The sequence below is a fragment of the Paramisgurnus dabryanus genome, chromosome 12 (genome assembly GCF_030506205.2).
Source record: "Paramisgurnus dabryanus chromosome 12, PD_genome_1.1, whole genome shotgun sequence".
Lineage (NCBI taxonomy): Eukaryota > Metazoa > Chordata > Actinopteri > Cypriniformes > Cobitidae > Paramisgurnus > Paramisgurnus dabryanus.
This window is the reverse complement of record NC_133348.1, coordinates 8,981,568-9,005,000: the sequence shown is the minus strand read 5'-3', so window position 1 is coordinate 9,005,000 and position 23,433 is coordinate 8,981,568. Positions and strand designations below refer to the sequence as shown.

The window sequence follows — 23,433 nt, the reverse complement described above, 5'->3', positions numbered from 1 at the left end:
CGGCCCGCATGATGATTTATACAGTTTTATTAAATATGAATTACATATTTAAAAAATCCTTTCTAGTTCGTTTTTAATATGAGAGACTTGCGGAAAGCAGCAAAACACGGAACATAGACAAAACACGGTGCCCAAAAATCTTGGTGTTTTATTGTTACTGCTCCGCTAAAGATCCACTTATTCCGGTAATCCACTCCCGCCCGCTCCGCAGCATCTCTGTGTCCACTCTCTGCCTGGACAGCAAAGACGACAGTTTCCGAGTTTGTTGCATTAACAGGTAGATTACATTAAATCAGTTGATAAAAAACAGAATTAGTAATGTGTAAGTTTGTTTATGTATTTCTTCCGGTAATGATTTGCTGTCGGTGTTCTAAAAGTGCTAACAACTTAGCAAACAATCAACAACAAAATATCCACGTTCTTAGTATTAACGTTACAATACTTGTCTTATTGATTTAATCTTCTCGATCAGATCTAAGTTAATATAAACACTAAATTTGCTGTTGTTGGCACACTTTGTAGACAAAAACACCAATGCCATGACAAAATAACGACAGAGAAAGGAAAGGGAGGCTGCTAAAGGCAGTTCAACATTGCAAACATGGATTCAAAGCTCCATCAAGCCAGCAGGTAAATCATATTGAATATTTAGCAGATTGTCACACTTTGTTATTATATTTCCCATTATAATCACATGCTAGTAATATAACACATCATATTATAATACTTTATTAAAACCATAATAATAGTACCACCCCCCTTAGTGCCCTTTTTGGTTTGGACCACTGCCCCATCTAGCATTTTCATTTTCTAAATGACTGTTCTCATTACAAATATATTCCAAAGAAAAGTGAATGGTTTATAAATCATTTTGGCATTAAGGAATAATGCAAAAGAAGTTAAATTAAGGCTTTTCAACCTAAGGCCAGTGGATTTTGTACAGATGTAAATTTGTGTGTATAGTATGTACAGTATGAGTGTGACCTTAAGAAATGTAGTTTCATACGAGCTGTGTGTTTCTCTAGTTTTCTTTCTGAAAAAAAAAAACTAATTTATTGGTTTGTTTAGTTAATATTAGCACAATTATCAGCACTAAGGTTTAAAAAAATTATCCAGCCCTCACATCATGCCGTTATTTACCATCCGGCCCTCAGCCTAAAATGAGTTTGACACCCCTGCCCTAGTTAGTGTGTAATGTTGCTATAATAGCATAAATAATAGCTGTAAAATGATAAAGCTCAAAGTTCACTGCCAGGCGATTTTTTTTAACAGAATTCCTCTTTCAAAGCCTACAGCGAACGGCCGGTTTGGCCTACAGTCCTCTATTTCCCGCTTTAATGACGTCACTAGAACAGTTTTTTGACAAAACTCCGCCATAGGAATATATGTCAGTCACCAGCTAAGCTAACGGCAAGCTAAGCTGCTATCCAATCACAACACACTAAACAAACTACACAATCAGAACTCATTATGTATTTCTGAAGGAGGGACTTCATAGAACAAGGAAGACTTCAGCCGGTTTTTAGGACAGTGAAAACAGCACTACAGAGATAAGTAAATTGTGTGAAAAGTACCGTGTTTTTTACACATGAAAACGTGTTATATTGCGCACTGTAAACACAATCAAAGCTTTAAAAACCCAGAAAGAAAAAATGGACCTTTAAGATTTTATTGTTTCTGAAACTTATGAAAGTGGTCTATATTATCAATGAGAAAGAGAGAGGAAATCATGAGATTGCCCAACTGTAAATTTGACATTTAAACTAATAAAATTCCCAGCGAGATATTTGATGATCTCATTGTTGGCTTTAACTGCGACCAATGAGCTTCAAACGCAGAAATTTCTTACAGACAGACCATCACCTTGCATTCATACTATATGATTCACACAAAAACAAAGCTATGTCGTATGGTGAAGATCATTTGTACCATCGCACTGCAGCGTTAAAGTTTATTGGATGTTTAAGAGCACCAAATCAGCGTTTGGACTCATCTGCCGTGCGCACAGTCAGCTCTGATTCAACAGATCGGCCGACTGCACAGATCTGCCCGTCTCTCATGAACATGCTGAAATATCATTCCGGTTCATTCGAGCAAATAATGTGTCTCGTTCAGCTGATGCTGCACACAAATATTTCTGCACTGAGCTCCTCTTTCAATCTCACCTAGAGCCAACACCTACAGTATGTGACCTGGACCACAAAACATAAGGGTCAATGTTTTACACTGAGATTCATACACCATCTGAAAGCTTTCCATTGATGTATGGTTTGTTAGTAGAGGACTTGGGGGATTATCACGCTGATATGTAGTACTTCTGCTTTCAGCAATCTTTGTGCACGTCCACTTCCGTTGGATCGTAATGCCAGTTCCCTTTCAGTCGGTCACTACGACGTCACGTCGTGACCGACGAATTGGGAACTCGCTTAGAGAGACCAATCTGCTTCGTATACTACTAAAACGCCAATGAACTTGGCATTGAGATATTTGCATAATGCTGGCGCCGCCCCGCCAGGTGCCTTTATAAGCAGCAGGTGCAAATAGGGAAATTAGCTTTTTCGCTTCGAAAGCCGGCTTTATCTGCTACTGAGAAGCTACTTTACTCTGTTGGGATTTGATTGCTGAAGTTGGTTGAACTAGCAGTATCACAGCGGACGCTTCGCTTATTCCACGGCTCTACATCTGTTTATTGTTTTGAGTTTAGTGTGTGCGTTGCCTTCCTGTGCGCTCATCAACTAAGCATCTGAGTGAATTTCCCTAAAAGAGTGATACGAGAGAGCTTTGTGCCTTGTTAAAGGCAGCCACTCTCTCGTATATGCGGAGATCAGCGTCCTTTTCAGGATAGCTTTTCGCCCGTGCGATCTTGGATGCGAGAAGTATAAGGGTTCCAGTGACGGTCACGAGCGCTGTCTTCGTGCTCAGGCATCGAGCACTCCGGGGCTGCGTTCGTGGAGAGTTTCTGTTCTCTCTGTGAGAGCATAACCCTCTTGGATTGCGGAGACGACTGTCGTTTCTACGGGAACGCTGTCCGCGCCTTTGCAGTGCTGACGCCGCCATGGTGCGGCTGTCAAGCGCTCGCAGGGCGCCCTTCGCGTCACTACGCTGAGTAGGACGGAGGATGCGTCCTCCACCTACCGGCCTTCTCATCCTCAGCCGGTTGAGGCAACGGTGGAGACTGCAGAGTCGTGTTCTACGATGTCTGCCGAATCCATTGGACCTCCTTCTGGTCCCGTCACTTCTGCAGCATCAGAGGGGTGTCCATTTTTCCTCCGAGGCAGAGTCGTTCCGGAGATGGCGGCCGTGCCCGCTCGAGCGGCGGAGACAGTAGAGTTGGAAAGGTTAACCCCTCTCCGCCCGAACCGTCCCGCCCACAGGATTGGTACTTCGGAGCTGCTCGGGCCTCTCGGTCCTCTCCTCCTGTGCCTTTCTTTCCCGACGGCACGAAGAGCTGACGTGATTTGCGGCCATCCGGCCGTTCAGCTTTCACCCCTCACCTCCCTCACCAACGGAGCCGCTAAAGGCGGGGACCCCTTCAGTGGAGCGGGATGTGTTCCTGGAGGGACCACCCAACCCTTCCCTCCCGTGTTTGTAGACAGTCGTCCGGTTACGGACGCTGCCCATCAGGCATGCCGGAGAGGCGGCTTCGGCCCTGCACGCAATAACGTTGCTGCAGGCTCACCAAGGATTTACGAGGGAGGCCGCGACCTTCAGTCGTGCGATGTCCACCACAGTGGTTCAAGATCGCCACCTTTGGCTGTGTCTGGCTGACATGACGGACGCAGACGAGAACAACTTGAATGCTCCTGTCTCACAGACCGGCCTCTTCGGCGAGCCAGGGGAGTCGTACAGCTCCGCTGCGCAGACTGAGGCGATCTCCTAGGTCATGCCCCGGCGGAAAAGAGCTGCCCTTGGTCCACCACGCCGGCTCCTCAGTCTGCCTCTCGCCGTCGGCGTCCTGCGGCGACCACCTCCGTTCCCCTCCTCGGACCCCATCTCGGCAGCGCAGGGGAACCGGTCGTCAGCAGCTCGCCCCGTCCGCTTAGCCGCTTCCCGTGAAATTCGGGAGTTTAAGTGGCCAGTGAAGGGCGACCCGGATTGGCAGAGGATCACTCTTCAGGAGATGGAGCTCCTTCCCCCGATAGAGGGTCGGGTGGAAAATCCTTGGTTTGCATATGTTCCACCGGCTGTTCGGCCGGTACCCACTTAACCACACATAAGAGTGCATTCCTCTTCCCTCTCTAGGTCTCCGGAGGATCGAGAGAGCCGTGAGCGGGTTCACACCAGCTCCCCTACCTCTCCTCTATCGCCAGCGGGTGACCTGAGGAGTCCGAGCTCTCCGCTGAGGAGACCGGACCACCAGCACCCTCATCGGAGTCTGCGCTCTCCGTAGAGGAGACCAGACGACCGTTACCCTCAGCGGGCTTAGGTCAGTGTCACACACACATACTGTAGATGTTTATGCTGTCACAGCAGACGCACCGGCAGTCCCACCTGTCTCGCTTCGCTGCCCCACCGCGGGTACTTCGATAGTGTCGTTATTTCTCCTCGTACGGTGCCTGGGTGCTTGGCTTCAGTTCCCAGCCCGTTTCGTTGGGTTTTACGCACGATCCGCCTCGGTTACGAATCCGGCACACCCCAAAATTCGGGCTTTCGTTTCACTGTAGTGAAAGCGTCCGATGCACATGTACTGCGTGCAAAAGTCGATATCCTGTTGGCGAAGGATGTTCGAGCCGGTCCCTCTTACCGAGATGATGATGATAGGGTTTTTCCAGCCTTTATCTCATAGTACCCAAAATACGCGGCGGGTTACGATCGATTTGATTTACGCACCGGCTCTACGAAGGTGTTCCTTTTGGATGATAACGCCGAGGCTCGTATTTCAATATTCAGATCGGTTTGCAGCCTTAGACCTGTAAGACATGTACTTATGTGTCCATCTCCCCTCGCTTTAGACCGTTTTTTCGCTCTGCGTCGTGGGGTGGGCATATTAATACTAAGTACACCATTCGAGCTGTCTCTCTCTCTCTCCGTGTCTCCATGTGTAGTCACGGCATTAAAATGTCAGAGAGAGAGCGTTGTTCGCATTCTGCTTTTTTCTACGTCGACTTATAATAGCCCGTTCTTGGCAGACGTGCGCGAACACAGAGAGTTAATGCTTCGGCATCTCGCTCGTTTAAGTCTTCAGGTCGACTGGGAAAGAGCAACTTTGCCCCGTGCAGAGGATCCTTTTTCTCAGTATGGAAATAGACTCGATCGACTAATTGGCGTGTTTAACAAGAGCGCGCAACCAGTCAGTTCTGACTTGCCTCGGTTTAATTCGAGGGAAGTACGCGGTCCCTCTGAAACAATTTCAGAAGCTCCTGGACATATGACAGCATGCTGCGGCTGTGACGCCGCCCGAGCTGCTTCATATGAGACCGCTTCAGCATTGGCTTACGATCGAGTCTCGAGGAGAGCGTGGCACACCGACATACACCGTGTAAACATTGCACCTGCGTGTCATTTAAATTTTTCCCTGTGGTAGACCCGGCATTTCCGATAGAAGATATGCCCCTGAGGGGTCTCCTGGCATTCTGTATATTGCAATGCCCTCAGCACGGGATGATCAGCCACGTATGACGGGCTTGCAGTCTCAGGGGTGTGCATAGCACCCCAACTGCCGCGAGCGGTGCGCTGTATATCTGGGACTTGTACGCTCCGCTATGGAGATGCGAGGGAAGGATGTATTAGCCGACACCAATAACTTTGCGACTGTTGCGTTATTTACCGTTAAGGCGGTTTTGCGCTCTCGTCACCTGTCGCATCTCGCTCGTCATCTCCTCCTTTGGAGTCAGAAGCATCTGAGGTCCCTTCGTGCCATTTACATTCCGGGTTCGCTCAGTACAGCGGCAGACGCGCTTCCCGAGCTGCGCCCCCGGCGAATGGCGACTCCACCTCCAGACGGTCCAGCTAATTTGGAAGAAGTTCGGTTGTGCGTAGATAGATCTGTTTGCGTCGCCGGACGATACCCACTGTCGCCTATTTTATTCACTAACCGAGGGCAGCCTCGGCGTGGATGCGTTGGCACACAGCTGGCCGCGGGGGTTGCGTAAATACGCATTCCTTCCAGTGAGCTTTATTGCGCAGACACTGTGCAAAGTCAGGCAGGACGAGGAGAGCCTTTTATTAGTCGCCCCGTACTGGATTGGTTTTCAGAGTTAATGCTCCTCGCGACAGCCCCTCCCTGACGATTTCCCCTGAGGAAAGACTTTCTTTCTCAAGGAAGGGGCACATTATGGCACCCGCGCCCCGACCTGTGGGATTTCCATGTATGGTCGTTGAGTGCGCGCAAGGTTTAGGTGATTTATCGCAAGCGGTATCTAACACCATCGACGCGGTTCGAGCACCGTCCACAAGACGGGCTTACGCGCTTAAAGAAACCTTTTTCGTCACCCGGTGCTCTTCGCAACGCGAGGACCCCAGAGAATGCCCATTAACATTGTGCTTTTATATCTTTAACATAGGTTAGATGGTAGGCTGTCCCTCCGCCATTAAAGTTGATATCGCCGCTATTTCTGCTCATCACTCTCTTATCAACGGCAGATCAGTTGGCCAGCATGATTTAATTATTTCATTTTAAGAGGCGCTCGCAGGCTAAACCCCTCGCGCCCTCCCTCTTTCCTCCTGAGACCTGTCCATGGTGCTGAAGCCTTCAGGTCTCCCTTTTGAGCCTTTGCAGTCTACGAGTCTGATGTTTTTATCAATGAAAACTCTGACCCTGATAGCATTGGCCTCCATGAAGAGAGTAGGGGATTTACATGCATTCTCTGTTGACGATTCGTGCTTTTAGTTTGGTCCTGCTGTCTCACTGAGACCCAGACCAGGCTACGTGCCCAAAGTTCCCACCACTCCCTTCAGAGATAAGGTGGTGAGCTTGCAAGCGCTGCCCCCGGAGGACGCAGACCCAACCATGGCTTTGTTGTGCCCCATACGCGCACTGCGCCCCTTTAATTTGAGAGCGCACTCCACACGGAGTGTTGCCTCATCTTGGGCTTTAGCTCGTGGTTCCTCGCTAACAGACATCTGTAGAGCTGCTGGTTGGGCGACACCTAATACGTTCACTAGATTTTACAGTGCTCGTATCGAGCCTGTATCCTCTCGTGTTCTTTCCTCACCAGGGGGAGCACGGAGAGCAGTCTCGCAGGTCGGCTTGCAGCCTCCAACTGATGCTTCATAACTGTGTCAGTATGGAAGGCCTTCAGAACAAAAATGCGTAATGGTTTGAATTGTTCTTCCTCCGCTGCCTTGGCAGCCTTTGTTGCGGAGCATTGGCTGTCAGCCTTTCACTAGCTGTATCCTCGCGAACCTACGTGTCTGGCTCGGGCTCCACATTGTGTCCCACCGGGTTCCTTTGTGAGTATTTTTCCGTGGGGTTAATCCTACCAGCCCACGTTTCCCTTAGCAGAGCACTGCTTTGCTTACACAGACACGGCTGTCTTTATTCCTCAACTACGGTTGACTTCGCCCACCATTAGCCCTTAAGACGGGCGGTGGCTTCCGCAGCGTTCCTATCCCGCTCAGGTAGGGCGCTTCCCAGTCGCTGGCACTTCTGTGGGGTTAAAGGAACATCTAGTGCCCGGCCTTCTGCCTTAAAACCTATCTCCTCCTCCTTAAGTGGAACCGGAGGGCTTTACGAAGACACTGGAAGAGGTCAGCCCCTAGTGGCGTTTTGGTAGGGATTCCCAATTCGTCGGTCACGACGTGACGTCGTAGTGACCGACTGAAAGGGAACGTCTCGGTTACGGATGTAACCCTCGTTCCCTGAAGGAGGGAACGGAGACGTCACGTCCCCTCGCCACAGGTGCTGCCACCTGCTGTTTATCGGCCGGTCTCATTTTCCCGGCTTTCTCAGCGAAAAGAAGCTAATTTCCCTATTTGCACCTGCTGCTTATAAAGGCACCTGGCGGGGCGGCGCCAGCATTATGCAAATATCTCAATGCCAAGTTCATTGGCGTTTTAGTAGTATACGAAGCAGATTGGTCTCTCTAAGCGAGTTCCCAATTCGTCGGTCACGACGTGACGTCTCCGTTCCCTCCTTCAGGGAACGAGGGTTACATCCGTAACCGAGACGTTTTGCTGGTCCAGATTGAACAGAAAAGTTGTTGAGAAAGGTACGTAAAGGAACGATTGTGTTGTAGAAATGTAGTAAAGTAAAAGTACAGATAATTTGTTGCAAAATGTAATGAAGTAAAAGCAAAAAGTATGCACATGGAAGATTTACTTAACTACAGTAACAAAGTATTTGTACTTCGTTAACTTACATTCCAGCAATGCCTAACAGGATGTTAAGATACCTAACCTAACTGTGCCGGAAGTGGACATGAACAACGTTCACAAGTCACGCCCACAAAACCCAGAAGCGTGATAATCCCCTATATTTAGTCAAGATACAACTATTTAAAAATCGGAGTGTGCAAAAAACCCCTTAATAATATTGGGAAAATTACCTTTAAAGTTTTCCAAATGAAGTCGTTAACAACATATATTGCTAATGATAGACAGAGAAATGTACTAAATATCTTTATGTAGCAATAGTGGTTTTAAGAATGGGTTTTTGGGTGTAATATGCGTCAGCGGTCAAGCAGCGGCTGAGCTCACAATATGTTGTGTAGCTGTATGATGCCGGAGACTTTACGGTTTCACAACAGCTACTTAAATGAAGCTTTGATAGCTGAAAGCAGCAAGTGAGATGAAGGGTGCGTCACAGTCACTTTAATCTAACCTTCTACTATGAGTTCTGATTTCGATGTGAGGAGTTACCAGTCTGACGTGTTCTCGTTTGAGGTATTTTTCACTGTAATATTGCTCTTGTCTGAGTGTCAGAAGCTCCTGTTCCTGCATCTCCTTCAATTCTGTGAGTTTATGAGTATTCTCCTGATCTAGAGCTGATAACTGCTGGTCCAGAGAAGATGAACCAGACCTACACACACACACACACACACACACACACACACACACACACACACACACACACACACACACACACACACACACACACACACAAAAACAAACAAACAGAAAATTCATTTTAAAGTAAGGGTAGGCGGTTCTGTAGTAGCTAGCATCATGACAAGTTACACAATAAAAGAGGGGAAAGATTGTACCCTCCCTCCCTCTCTCTCTAAAGACACGTCGTCTCATATCAATCACCTGTCAATCACATGCATTATTCACCCATAAAACAACAACATTAAAGTACAAGCCTTAAAATAATAATTCATGTGTACAACTCATTCATGTTTATTGTTAGAACTTACAGCAGGTTTATCAGCACTTTTGATCGGTAGAGGAAAGAGATGCAGAGGTGCATTCAAGTCTTTCTGGGTTGTTCATATTTATGAACCGATAAGTTTTGATTATGTCGGATGCGTTCATTTCATCTGCATAAGATGGTAGTGTACCTTCTTTAAATGAATTGCACAAAAATACTGCAAATACTTTACTAACAGAAAATGAATGTGCGTCAAGTGTATTTTACTTTTTATGTTTTTGTTTTTACGTAACACTTGTTACATTGCAATGCGGTCACATTTTGTGCAGACATCTTATGTGTTGGAAATAAAAGCCTGGCAACCTTTAATAACTTACACTGCATCTATTAATCCTGCCATGTTTTTTTTTACTGTAAACTTAGTTTTTTTACTGTAAACAAAGTTTCTCACTTGTATTTACACCTTTGTGGTTGCATTTACACTAGGTCTGGGCATAGATTAATCTAGATTAATCTAATACAAAATAAAAGTTTTTTTGCATAACATATAAGTTTGTGCTGTGTGTAATTATTGTGTATATATTAATACACACACATTTATGTATGTATTTAAGAAACATTAACATTTGTATATATATTTATTTATATTCTATATTATATATAAATAAAAAAACAATATATAAATAAAACATTTCTTAAATGTATATATGTATGTATGTGTGTGTGTGTGTGTTTCAATGTACATAATATTTACACACAGCACAAACTCATATATTATGCAAAAAATACTTTTATGTTGTATGAGATCAATCTAGATTAATGCCCAGCCCTAATTTACACACATTTATCTCATAAATATGATATATCTGACAGGACTTGAATACATCCCTCCCTGCATGCGTTCCCGCTCTCTCTTCAATCACAACAGACACAAGTGAAAAAACTGAAAACCCCACCTAAACCTTAAGTGATAACCAAGACTGTGTAGTATGTACATAAACTACCACTAAATACTACAAACACTGTAACAAGTTATTCATTTGCACAGAAAGACATGCATGTGCAACAGTATATATTGGATCAGTACATGTAGATCATAAAGTGAAAGCACACCATATAAATTTTTGCAAAAAATGAAATCTTAATAATGAAATGATATTGGATTGAATCGAAACCATATAATAATGAATCAAATCGAGATCTCACCTGTTTTTCCCGTCTTTTCTAGCAGCTTGCTGAGATGCGGATCGTCGTCGCAGGAATTCTCTCTGCAGCTTCTTCTGTCTGCTCTCGTGATCTTTGATCATATCTGTAGTTTTCCTGCTGTGTTTCTTCATCAGATCCTTTAGGTCTTTATAAAGTTTCTTCTGTTCTCTGATGTAACACTTCTGCTGTTTCAACTGCTCAAGGGTCAAAGCTTCCACTTCTGTCTCGCACGCACGCACGCACGCACGCACGCACGCACGCACGCACGCACGCACGCACACACACACACACACACACACACACACACACACACGTGTCATGCTTTACAAACATCAGTAAGCCATCCATAAATTGACACGAGACCAACTGGGACTTGTGGTACCTGTTAAAACACTTTGAACAATATCCTCAGACTTCACAGCATTTTTAACCCCATCTAAAACAAAGAGACATACAGACAGAGAATACAGCTTAAACTCTACACTATAAGCATTCAGTAGTGCACAATGAAAAGCACTCAGTTTGTGCATGTGTGCTCGGATACCTGCTGATGGACTTTGCTGACTGGCCACAGATGATTTGGGTGAGATGTTGTGGTTGTTAAGCCCATTTTCAGCTGCTGGGTTAGATTCACTCATGATCTCTGAGAGTCTCTCGTTTGCCTGAACCAAACACAACACACAATTTAAGACATCTACATTTTAAAAAGACAAACTTGATAACAGTATCGACCTGGGACCACGACACAACCATAGTAGCATCCTCAAAACAGCAAGTGTACTACACTATTCTTCAGACTGTAAATACTAATGAAAAAAAAAACATTTGATTCATAATGAATTTATACTTTAAGTTGTCATTCTGACTTCCGATAACAACACACACAAAAACAAAACACACATAATATCTTCAGCTGCTTACAAACAAAGGTAAAAAATGAAAACATTTCAATCATACCTGCACTGCTGTCCACAATGTATAAACATACTGATGGTAACCAAGTCTCAGCATGACTTAACTAATACTAGTCAAATCCAGATTGATCTCGGTGTAGCTTTATAACCTGCCACTTGGCAGCACTTGCCGGCTCAGCAGAGAGTGAGAGATATCCCATGAGGCCATCTGATCTCAGTCCAGTGTGTTGCCAGGTACCATCTGTGTTACCTCTAACAAAAACTCTGTTCTTAAAACCTGCAGCTGAAATTAATTCTCGATCACCATTAACACAAAAAATGAAGTGTTACTGTTACAGTTTTTTCCAATTGTTAACACACTAAAATGACATGAACAGCACAACTATTTAAACTGACACACAGAGAGCAACACCTCTTCTCAAGTCTCCAAAAGCCTAAACACATTTCCTACTTTACACACATTTTGCAATTCACAATGGCTCTTTTTAAATGCACTGAACACGGTTCTCTGCACAAGACACAACAATCTGACATAAAGTCACATGTCACCATTCAAAATGACACTACACGAGCTTAATGGCCAATACTGTATATGTGCCACCTCCCCAAACACCTGAATGGTTAATTGTTAACACTTCAATCAGGATGTAAGCACTAGAAAGACCACAGGTACGTCATTGGCCACAGAGCCATTATAGATGTTCCTGGCTAATGTGGTGGGAACATCACAATGGCCCTCATTTATCATTCTTGCGTAGAAACGGGCGTATATGTTGGCGTAAGATTATGCTTACACTCCTCTCACCGCCTGATATATGAAACTGTGCGTACCGTTGATATTCAGGTGTACGCAATATCTGCCCTTCATAAATGCCGCGTCTGAAAACGATCGTCATTAGAATAACAAGCCCATATAAATTCAAGTCTCCACCTCCCCCACGCCCTCATTTTAAGACATTGACACATGGAAGACGGCAAAGAAGACAAACCGGGGAAGTGGAAAGAAACAAAATTGTTTTATTTGGGAGTTTAAAGAGCGGGATTAAAGACACATTAATAATTGCATGACATTTTGTAATATTTGTATTATAATTTGTATTATTAATGACGCTTAATTGATATTTAGAATAATAATTATTTATTATTATTATTATTATTATTATTATTTACTGTTGCCTAAATCTAAATTATATGTCTGCTTAATGGTTCGGTTAAGTTTTTTTTAAATAATATTTTAAAATGATGTAGTAACTTTATAGTGTGTTTTTCTGTATTTACATACAGTTGTTTGTTAGCTAAGATCCAGTTTGATACGGAGCTCCGGATATAATTCAAATTAACAATTTGTTTCCACGACATCCACATGTTTTACTAGGCTAATTCATAATTTGAAGTAATAATAATTGTTATAGTAATGATGAAATATTATAATAATTAATCCCAAGGAACAAACTGTTGAATATTGGGAACGAATTTTATATTTATGGCCATACTTTAGACTAAATAAGAAAAAGAAGTGTCCATAATGTAGCATAAAAGATAGTTCGTGGCCATGATTTTGTCCGCATGTCATCATGATCGGATTTACGGCTCCATTCAACACAAACATTTTACTTTACCTATTCATGTGTAGCTATTTATTTATCATCGAATGGTATGTAACTAGCTTACATTTTGATGCATTATTACCATGTTTTCGTAGCACATCCTTGTGCTTTCTTGCAATGTGCCGCTTCAGATTCCAGGATGAATATTTGCTAACTTTTACAGTCTCTCCGCACTTCCTTTTAATGTTTTCTTCCTGTCCAACCTTAACTTTGATTTTTACTTTACATTTATGTATAAGGCTTGAATTCCACAACTTATTGCTAGACGTTTTTACAGATTCTCGAACTAGCAAATTATCAAAGGGCGTTCTGGGTTCGGTGCTGAGCGAGCGGACTTTTTAGAGAGGAGCTTTGATGGTAATATTACCGCACCGCTCAAGGCTCTGCTCCGCTCCGCTCACATGCTTTGCCCTGAAACGTCAGGTAAAGCGCCCAGGCTCTCAACTGAAATCAAATGCTTTGGTAAAGTCTCTCAAATTAAACATTGAAGTCCATGTTGCATAAAAATAAACACTGAAGTTTGTAAGTATTATGTTTTTTTTTTTTACATTGGGTCATAATATATAATATATTTTAGTTTGTCAGTGCGTTTTGTGGTGTTAGGAAGTGTTTGCGCATTTCTGCACTAACTCAAAATGTGCGTACACCACCTCCTGAGCAGGCGTAGGATTTGAGCGTGCCGTACGCCAACGTCCATATTGATAAATCTCAAAGTCACCGTGGTTTTGGGTGTACGCAAGGTGTACGCTGGAATTTTGGTGTACGCACTTTTGATAAATGAGGGCCAATGTGTGCTGCCATCTCCAATATGGATGGTGTCCTCCACCGTCATGCCAACCTTGATACAACACAGCCCATATTCTCACATTTCTAGAAAGACTCCACAACATTCTCATACCATCAGAGTGTATGAATGATGTAGACCAAAGAAACCGGTATGTTGTAGTATGGCACAACGTGAGCTTTCATCGTGCAGCCCCAGTCCAAAACTGGTTTGCTGACTACCAAACATTTATCGTGCAATACCTCCCACCATACTTGCCATTTTTGAACCCCATAGAAGAGTTATATGGAAGGTATATGACCAGCAGCCCTTTGTGCGCATGCCTCTTTTGCAGGCTATGGAAGAGACATATGATGAGATTGATGTTGGTGCAATTGAGGGATGGATAAGGCGCTAAAGGTGCTTCTTCCCTCGATGTCTGGCAAGGGAATATATTGCCTGTGATGTGGACGAGGCGTTATGACTTGTTTGGTGAAAAAAAAAAAATCAACAGAATGTGTGTGTATCTGCAAATGTTTTTGTGCATGTGAACAATCTAATACATATTTTAGTATTATGGCAAAGCATACTAAAGAAAAGTGCACTTTTCATTATGCCCAACTGTGTGTAGTTGGTTAGACAAAAATCTGGTAATATGAATGAAGTGTGTTCCAATTTGTGTCAAAGTTTGATTTTCATAATGTTATATGTAGTTTCGGTTGGAGTGCTTCATTTTGCAGGATATATGTGGTATTTTGCTATTTGGGTGTGTGGTTTTGTAAATTGTGTTATGTTTTTTGATAAAACCAGACTAATTGTGTGTTAGCAATTGGAAAAAATTGTAAAGGGGGCATATCATGAAAATCTGTCTTTTTCCTTGTTTAAGTGCTATAATTGAGTCCCCAGTGCTTTTTTCAACCTAGAAAATGTAATAAAGATCAACCCAGTAACTTAGTTTTAGTAAACCCGCAAACTCCGTCAGCATGGGAAAATATAGCTAATCGAAATTTTGCTCCCCTTTTGATGTCAGAAGGGGATCTTATTATAATAATAGCGCCCCTTAATCTGCACTATCCAACCACGACAATGTCATTTATTGCAGAGATCAGCTCATTTGCATTTTAAAGGACACACACAAAAACAACACATTTTGTCTGTGAAACTGGGGGACAGCATTTCTGCTAATCTACTCTTAATCTTGAGTGCCAATAGAATGGTATTGCATCCTTTATATCTCCAAAGAGTTTTTAGTTTAATCAGATTTATAAAAGACAGATCAACTGTAATGATACTTTCCTGTAAAAAGAACAAAAAAGCCCCTGGAGGTGTACCGCAGGCAGAGCGAGTCACAAGCAAGCAACACACACACAACATTATCACTGGATAACTTATGAAATGTGTGTCCATTTGAGTTTATGTGTGTTTCTGTGCGCACAGAAAACAGCTTACTTTAACTTATTATTGTGGTCAAATTGTTTAAAATGGTTTGAATGTTAACGAATGATAAACTCTCTATATAAATGGTAATTTATTTTTTTAATGATGAGTGGGTAGGCCAGCTGTCAATCTGAGTGGGTGTTATGTAGCCTCGTTACTGCATTATATGTGTGTGTCCAATCCAACTCTTTAACAATATTAATAAATCAGAATGCATGACCCAACCCCAACCCCCCCCCCTCTCCCCGCCCTTATAGCAGGACTATATCATGAGACCGTTTGAATCTCACTTCAAGTATGATCTCGACACAGACTGACCTCTTCTCCATCTGCCTCCTGTGCACCCTCTTCTTGTGTGAGAGCTGCCAGCTGATTGGCTCTCTGTTCCATCAGACTGACATACAGGATGGGATTGGACAGGGCCTCGATTACATCTATTGTGACATCACAAAGAAAGTAATTGTTTTTAAAATTAATTGATACTTTAACTTTCAGACTCAAATCTTCTTCTCAGTGAAGATGGGGATATAACGCAGAGTTAGCTTGTCTATATATCCCTACATAGATGTGTAGATTTGATAGTTCAGCTGAATGTCTAGTTGTGGCTCACCAATGGTTCAATGGGTTTGTGCTTCTGTCAAAGATTAGATTCTTTAAATGTGTTGAATCCAGTCTTAGATTGTTTCAGCTAGTCACACTCACTCTAAAAACAAACGATGCTATATAGCACCAAAAGTGGTTCTTTGCTCGTAATCATAGAAGAACCGTTTTTAGTGCCATATAGCACCGGTGAAGCACCGGTGAAGCACCTGTGTAGAACCATATAGTGCTATGTAGAACCAAATGTGGTGCTATAGTGGTGCTATATGGCCCCTATATGGTTCTACACAGGTGCTTCACCGGTTCTTCACCGGTGCTATATGGCACTAAAAACGGTTCTTCTATGGTTACGATTCAAATCAACAGTTTTGGTGCTATATAGCACCATTTGTTTTTTTAGAGTGTTGTACAAACACACAACATTATTAGGCGCCTGTCCGCCACTCAGTGTCCGCTGTGACACTGAGTTCTGTTTTAAAATCGTAGACGCAACTTGCCACTACTGTAAGTCTGTTGGAAACACTGAATAATCACGTTAAAATAAACTGTAAATTATGTTTTTTGGTTTGTGACGGACTGGCCATCTGTGCAGGGTGTACATGATAGGTGACAGGTATCACATCTACAGTTATGTCAGGAACTATATTACATACCTGCAAAGGTGTCTGGGACATAATCTTTGACTTCAGTATAGATGAAGACAGAAGACAATGTGAGACTTTGGTTCCTCTCGTTCCTCAGGCTGACATAGTGATATCCTGCAGCAGAGACATGATTTGCATCAGTCAATCATTCATATCTGCACCATCATGTGTCAATTATTCATATCTGCACTGTCATCTTTCAATCATTCATATCTGCACCATCATCTGTCAATTATTCATATCTGCACTGTCATCTTTCAATCATTCATATCTGCACCATCATCTGTCAATTATTCATATCTGCACTGTCATCTTTCAATCATTCATATCTGCACTGTCATCTGTCAATCATTCATATCTGCACCATCATGTGTCAATTATTCATATCTGCACTGTCATCTTTCAATCATTCATATCTGCACTGTCATCTTTCAATCATTCATATCTGCACTGTCATCTTTCAATCATTCATATCTGCACCATCATCTGTCAATTATTCATATCTGCACTGTCATCTTTCAATCATTCATATCTGCACCATCATCTGTCAATTATTCATATCTGCACTGTCATCTTTCAATCATTCATATCTGCACCGTCATCTGTCAATTATTCATATCTGCACTGTCATCTTTCAATCATTCATATCTGCACCGTCATCTGTCAATCATTCATATCTGCACAGTCATCTTTCAATCATTCATATCTGCACCATCATCTGTCAATATTCATATCTGCACTGTCATCTTTCAATCATTCATATCTGCACCATCATCTGTCAATTATTCATATCTGCACTGTCATCTTTCAATCATTCATATCTGCACCATCATCTGTCAATTATTCATATCTGCACTGTCATCTTTCAATCATTCATATCTGCACCATCATCTGTCAATTATTCATATCTGCACTGTCATCTTTCAATCATTCATATCTGCACCATCATCTGTCAATTATTCATATCTGCACTGTCATCTTTCAATCATTCATATCTGCACCATCATCTGTCAATTATTCATATCTGCACTGTCATCTTTCAATCATTCATATCTGCACCATCATCTGTCAATTATTCATATCTGCACTGTCATCTTTCAATCATTCATATCTGCACTGTCATCTTTCAATCATTCATATCTGCACCATCATCTGTCAATTATTCATATCTGCACTGTCATCTTTCAATCATTCATATCTGCACCATCATCTGTCAATTATTCATATCTGCACTGTCATCTTTCAATCATTCATATCTGCACTGTCATCTGTCAATCATTCATATCTGCACCATCATGTGTCAATTATTCATATCTGCACTGTCATCTTTCAATCATTCATATCTGCACTGTCATCTTTCAATCATTCATATCTGCACCATCATCTGTCAATTATTCATATCTGCACTGTCATCTTTCAATCATTCATATCTGCACTGTCATCTGTCAATTATTCATATCTGCACTGTCATCTTTCAATCATTCATATCTGCACTGTCATCTGTCAATCATTCATATCTGCACTGTCATCTTTCAATCATTCATATCTGCACTGTCATCTGTCAATCATCTGCACTGTCATCTGTCAATCATTCATATCTGCACCATCATCTGTCAATCATTCATATCTGCACTGTCATCTGTCAATCATCTGCACTGTCATCTGTCAATCATTCATATCTGCACCATCATCTGTCAATTATTCATATCTGCACTGTCATCTTTCAATCATTCATATCTGTACCGTCATCTCTCAATCATCTGTCAATCATTTATATCTTTATTGTCATCTGTCAATCATTCATATCTGCACTAATCTGAATTCATGAGTTGTGTTTGTACAGTTGACAGTTTGTACTTGCCCGGTCGGATGGCGCAGACTGGAATTATGCGATGACCAATAAATTTTCCATTGTCTTCATACACAGCTATCCTTAATGAAGCCAATGTTGGAAGCACAACCTAAAATGCAAAGCGTGGGATTGAAAATCACTCACTGTCTTGTTAATTGTGCATGTTTTAAGTTTTAATCAAAATCTTTTTGGAAATCAAAATGTGACCCGTCACGGAAACCAATGACACAAGTCGGCAGCACTGAATCTGTTAGTTGAGATCACGAAGAAGCCTCTCCATGTTTGAGATAGCAGTTTATGTATATTTAAAAGCGTACATTTTGCGGTTGAAATCTGCTTGTTTTTCCAGAGATTCTAGCGTGCAGCGGGGGCGTCATTGTCTGTGTATATTTACATACTGGATAAGCGGCTTTTGTTTGTTTTGTTTTTACCCCCTCCCCCAAAGGGAACAGCGTGGCTACTTAATAAGAATAGTTCGCCCAAAAATGAAAATAATGTCATAAATGACTCACCCATATGTCATTCTAAACTCAGAAGACCTCCGTTCATCTTCAGAACACAGTTTAAGATGTTTTAATGTTAGATTTAGTCCGAGAGCTTTGAAAATCCGAGAGCTTTGAAAATCTATGTACGGTTTCATGTCCAGAAAGGTAATAAAAACATCATCAAAGTAGTCCATGTGACAGCAATGGGTCAGTTAGAATGTGTTGAAGCATCGAAAATAGCAAGAATTACGAATTTATTCAGCATTGTCTTCTCTTCCGGTTAGGGTTAGGGCAAGCGAGAGAGAGAGGGTTAGACAAACATGGCTCCCAAAAGAAGAGCGAATCTGTGTCCATTGTGACAGTGGCGAGATCGAGACAGAGACACACTTTCTCCTTTACTGTGGTAAATATAAAGAGCTTAGAGAAAAACACTTTGACAAAATCTCAAAGCTCATACCAGAGTTTCATAGCTCTTCAGACTCAGATCAAATGAAGATGTTACTGGGGGAAGACAGACACCCATCAGTTGCTGCTAAATTCATTTATCAGTTACACACCATCAGAAATAATCCACAGCCCTGATCTTGTACAGTACTTTTATTTTACCTCTCATGTGCCTCCATAAATGTACATTTGTATACTTCATATGTTTATATTTCAAAGTCAACTTTATATTGTAAATATCCTCTGATTCTATTTTATTTTATTTGCAGTAGTACTTCATCCATCACCCAGCACCTTAGCTTAATTGCACCTTAATGTTTGTTAATATTGTGTTATTGTATGTTTCTTGTTTTATGTATAATGCTTTGGCAATATTGTAAGTGACACAATCATGCCAATAAAGTGCTTTAAATTGAAAATTGAATTGAAATTGAGAGAGAGAGAGAGAGAGAGAGAGAGAGAGAGAGAGAGAGAGAGAGAGAGAGAGAGAGAGAGAGAGAGAGAGAGAGAGAGAGAGAGAGAGAGAGATTGTGTGAATCAGGCTACCTCTGTGCGTCTCTAAACAGCGCTGTTATTGCCTCAGAAAAATCGTATGTCATGTTGTTTATGTTCGTCCGTTATTACAGTTAACTATGCGAAGTGATATGGAACTGTAATGCAGTCAAGAGGGCTGCCTGAAACTATATTCTCCGTGCGTTTCCCAGAAAATAATTGTACACCTCAGAACATTCATCCACCAATCAGATTCAAGCATTCAACGGACCCGTAGTATAAATAATCATTAGAGCTGTCAATTCATTATAATGTTTGATCAAATTAATTACAAGATGTGCCGATTTATAAATCTAATTAATTGCATTTAATCACATAATTTTGGCTGAAAAATTACCTCCCAAAAGATCATTTACAGTAATTGAGTAAGTTCCTAGCTTTGGATTTAACATAGGCTGCATCCAAAACTCTAAATTGCTGCCTTATGAGGCAGCATTCCAAGGCAGGAAGGCATCAAGGGATGTCCAAATCTAATGTTAGGTTTACTTCCTGAGAAAACCCTGCGTTCCAGTTCGTTTTTTTATGACCTTTCCTCGTAACTTTCCTCAGTCTCGTTCACTCGGATACATCATTGCTTACGTTGTACGAGTGCCCACTTCTGCTGAAACACTTGAAGTAGGTTCAAATGGATCACCCTAAGCTCTTAATCACATGAAAAGTGGAGACCGCCCCCTCCATCATTTGAACTGTGCAAAGCACGAGTTGCTAAAGTGACGTCACAATCGTGTTGCATTGTGGGATATGAAGCTGCATGAAGTGTACATATGAAGGAGGGAGGGAGCGAGGATCTGTCCATACAACCTTCCCTGGTAACACTTTATTTTGATTCTCCACTTTAGACATTTTACTAACTATAAGTAACTTTGCAACTACCTATCAACTACCAATCTTTAGAGAATTAGTAGACTGTCTGCTTAATATCTACTAACACTTTATTGTGATGATATCTCAACAGACATTCAACTGACTTTAAGTATCTTTGCAGGTGCATGTCAACTTATTCAACTAACCCAAACCTCTTCCATAACCCCTACCTTTATAGTCTACTAATACACTAATGTCAGTTAGTTGACGTATAGTTGCAAATTATTGAAAGTTAGTTGACATGTAGTTGCAAAGTTATTTATAGTTAGTAGAATGTCTAAAGTGGACTATCAAAATAAAGTGTAACCCCTTCCCTAGTCCACTTGACTTCAAAATGGCGACAGGGATTCCCCCGAGGGGAAGTGTTTAGGGAAGTTTGTGAGGGCGTGTCTAAAACTGGAGTGGAACGCACCCCAGGTTACCTCCATTGTCCTGTCCCACAAGTCTATGCGTATGTGCGCATGGGGAATGTGATTGGTCAAGCTTGGTCAAGTTCTAAAAAAAAAATGGCGGCCAAGAAACAGTATAAATCACTTTTTAAATAGTTTACATCTTATAAATCATGTTTACTGTGATAAAGCAAGCAAACGCCACGTGATCAGCCATGCCTGACGTAAATGCAGCATACTATGGGAACCACAGCATGTCCGACTTCACGTCTCCCTTTTCAGCTCCTCCCCGCCTGCACGCGGCTTATCTCGCAGATCGGTTACATCCAGCCACAGCTGATGTCGAACACACCTAATGCTTTAATGTTGGGTTTGTTTTCACTGGAAAAAAAGTTTTCTGCCTTTCATCTTTGCATGCTTTTGTCACAGCAATACACAGAAAAAAAGAAGAGGTCCTGGCAACCAAATTGCATGTGTATGGTGTTGTGGATGGTAAAGAATTTGTAGCTTTTTCAACATTTGCTTAGAATTTAAACTTGTCATCTAGTTGCCGGCGTTAAATCTGTAAGTTTAAAACTAGAATCATCTGGAGAATATCATGTAAGTGTCAATTTATTTTGCCCTAACTTCTGGGGAATCAACTTCTGTAAAAAACAATAAAAGCTCAAACTGTAGAAATCATTAAATCAAAATTCTGTCACATTTTTTATAGTTTGCAACATTGTACTTAATTCTGTTTAACTGAAACATGTTAAACACAAACGTAGACACTTTCATTGCTTTATATTCAAAGAAAAGTACTTGGTTATTATTATTGTTGTTCTTCCTAACCCCAAATAGCTGGAAGAAATCTAAAATGCAAGCCAAACCAAAGCTTGGGTCTTAGAAGGTTAAACAAATACAGAGTAAACTATGTACTTATAATATGGTGTGGACATACTTTTTTGAAGACTACTGGATCTTCATCCCAAACTGGGTTAACCGCATTTGTCTGTGACGTCTTGGTCTTAAACGCTTTCCGTTTGGTGTCCACTGGCAGGCCGAACATCTCCACCTCTGCATAAACACCAACTCTTTTGTCAGAAAGGAACTGACCGGATATAATCTGATAAAAAAAACGGATACAGACAACTCTTGTCTTCGTATGTTGGCAAAAACGTTCAGGACATCAGTCATTCGTCTTACTGTGGGTTCACACCAGCCGCGTTTGAGGTGTCAAATTCGCGCCTAACGTGTCGAGTTTGCTGCTTGAACATATTGAGTTTACTCGCTTCATTCGTGTGTGAAATTCTAGTCATCGAGACATTCACGCGGAAATTTGCATCATGGGAGGGGCTTCTGCGACTCGGCTTACTTTCTGTAATCACGTCACTACTAGAGCAAGCTCCTGATTGGTTAACGTGGCGCATTGTTCCTGCTGTAGTTCTACTTTTTCAACTTGCGCATTTGCCATGGCAATGCGCCATGCTAAACACCTCATTCGCGTGCAAGATCTCCAAATGCGTGTCAATGCGTCTTCTCATTTACTTAACATTGAAATCACTTGCGCTTGACGCTTCTAGCGCGGCTGGTCTGAACGCAGCATAAGAATAATTCAGCTCCTGGACACTCACTTTATTCATATATAGAAGAGCCACAAATACTTCAATTTCAACTCGATATTCAGCAATAAACAAGCTAAGAAAGATGCTAAGATGCCCAAAGACAATGCTGGTGTCAGTTTTTTATTGTGGTTGTGGTGAAGATTGAACGATCAGATCAGATTATTTTCCAATTACTAGTGAAGGCCTTAGAAACGTGACCAGGTTACATTTAACACCCAAATCAATATAAAAGAATAAATGAATAAAAATTGTTCTTGTGATAGTAAAGTGAAATATCAGCAAACTATGCTGAACTTCTGTTCTTAACATCAGATTTACAAAAGCTAAATGTGTGTGGTGGTGTAAATGACAAAGATTTACTAAGGATAAAAGATGAAAATCCTCTACATTTTGAACCAGTACTCAACCCTCCTTTAAAATTCACTCTCTAGACTCCCACTTCCACCCCGAGTGTTAGACATCAGAACGCAGACAGACCGCAGACTAACCTTTACCGACAGTGTGTGAGCTACGATCCCATCCACTGTACCCTGTGTGAAAGGGTCGAAGCTTTTGTCTGTTCTTCGCATAAACTCAGGCTTTATTCGATAGCCACATTTTCCATTGTACTCAAATATTCCAAGATTCAACTGCATGGGAAGATCTGACACACAAATACACACATATGTGCACACACGCACACGTATATCTGGATTATAGGGATAGACATAACGACAATGCACAAACTGTATATTCCATCCCCTACCCAGAAAGCTAAAGCTCACAGAAAACATTTTTCATTGATAAAATATTAGCATTTTGTAATGTGAATATCACTGCTTG

General features: G+C 41.8%; 1 protein-coding gene across 1 annotated transcript in view; it reads right to left on the bottom strand.

The window, feature by feature from the left end:
* The window catches only part of plcb1l (phospholipase C beta 1-like), a 123,052-nt gene that overhangs the window by 16,749 nt on the left and 82,870 nt on the right, over nucleotides 1-23,433 (bottom strand). Inside the window, exons 20-28 of the mRNA XM_065260012.1 lie at nucleotides 23,100-23,254; nucleotides 21,948-22,112; nucleotides 18,283-18,382; nucleotides 16,431-16,535; nucleotides 15,496-15,611; nucleotides 11,001-11,118; nucleotides 10,839-10,892; nucleotides 10,457-10,676; nucleotides 8,800-8,959 (exon numbers count right to left, since the gene is read on the bottom strand). Of these exons, the coding sequence (XP_065116084.1) occupies nucleotides 8,800-8,959; nucleotides 10,457-10,676; nucleotides 10,839-10,892; nucleotides 11,001-11,118; nucleotides 15,496-15,611; nucleotides 16,431-16,535; nucleotides 18,283-18,382; nucleotides 21,948-22,112; nucleotides 23,100-23,254 (1,193 nt within the window). The remainder of the gene's footprint in view (nucleotides 1-8,799; nucleotides 8,960-10,456; nucleotides 10,677-10,838; nucleotides 10,893-11,000; nucleotides 11,119-15,495; nucleotides 15,612-16,430; nucleotides 16,536-18,282; nucleotides 18,383-21,947; nucleotides 22,113-23,099; nucleotides 23,255-23,433) is intronic.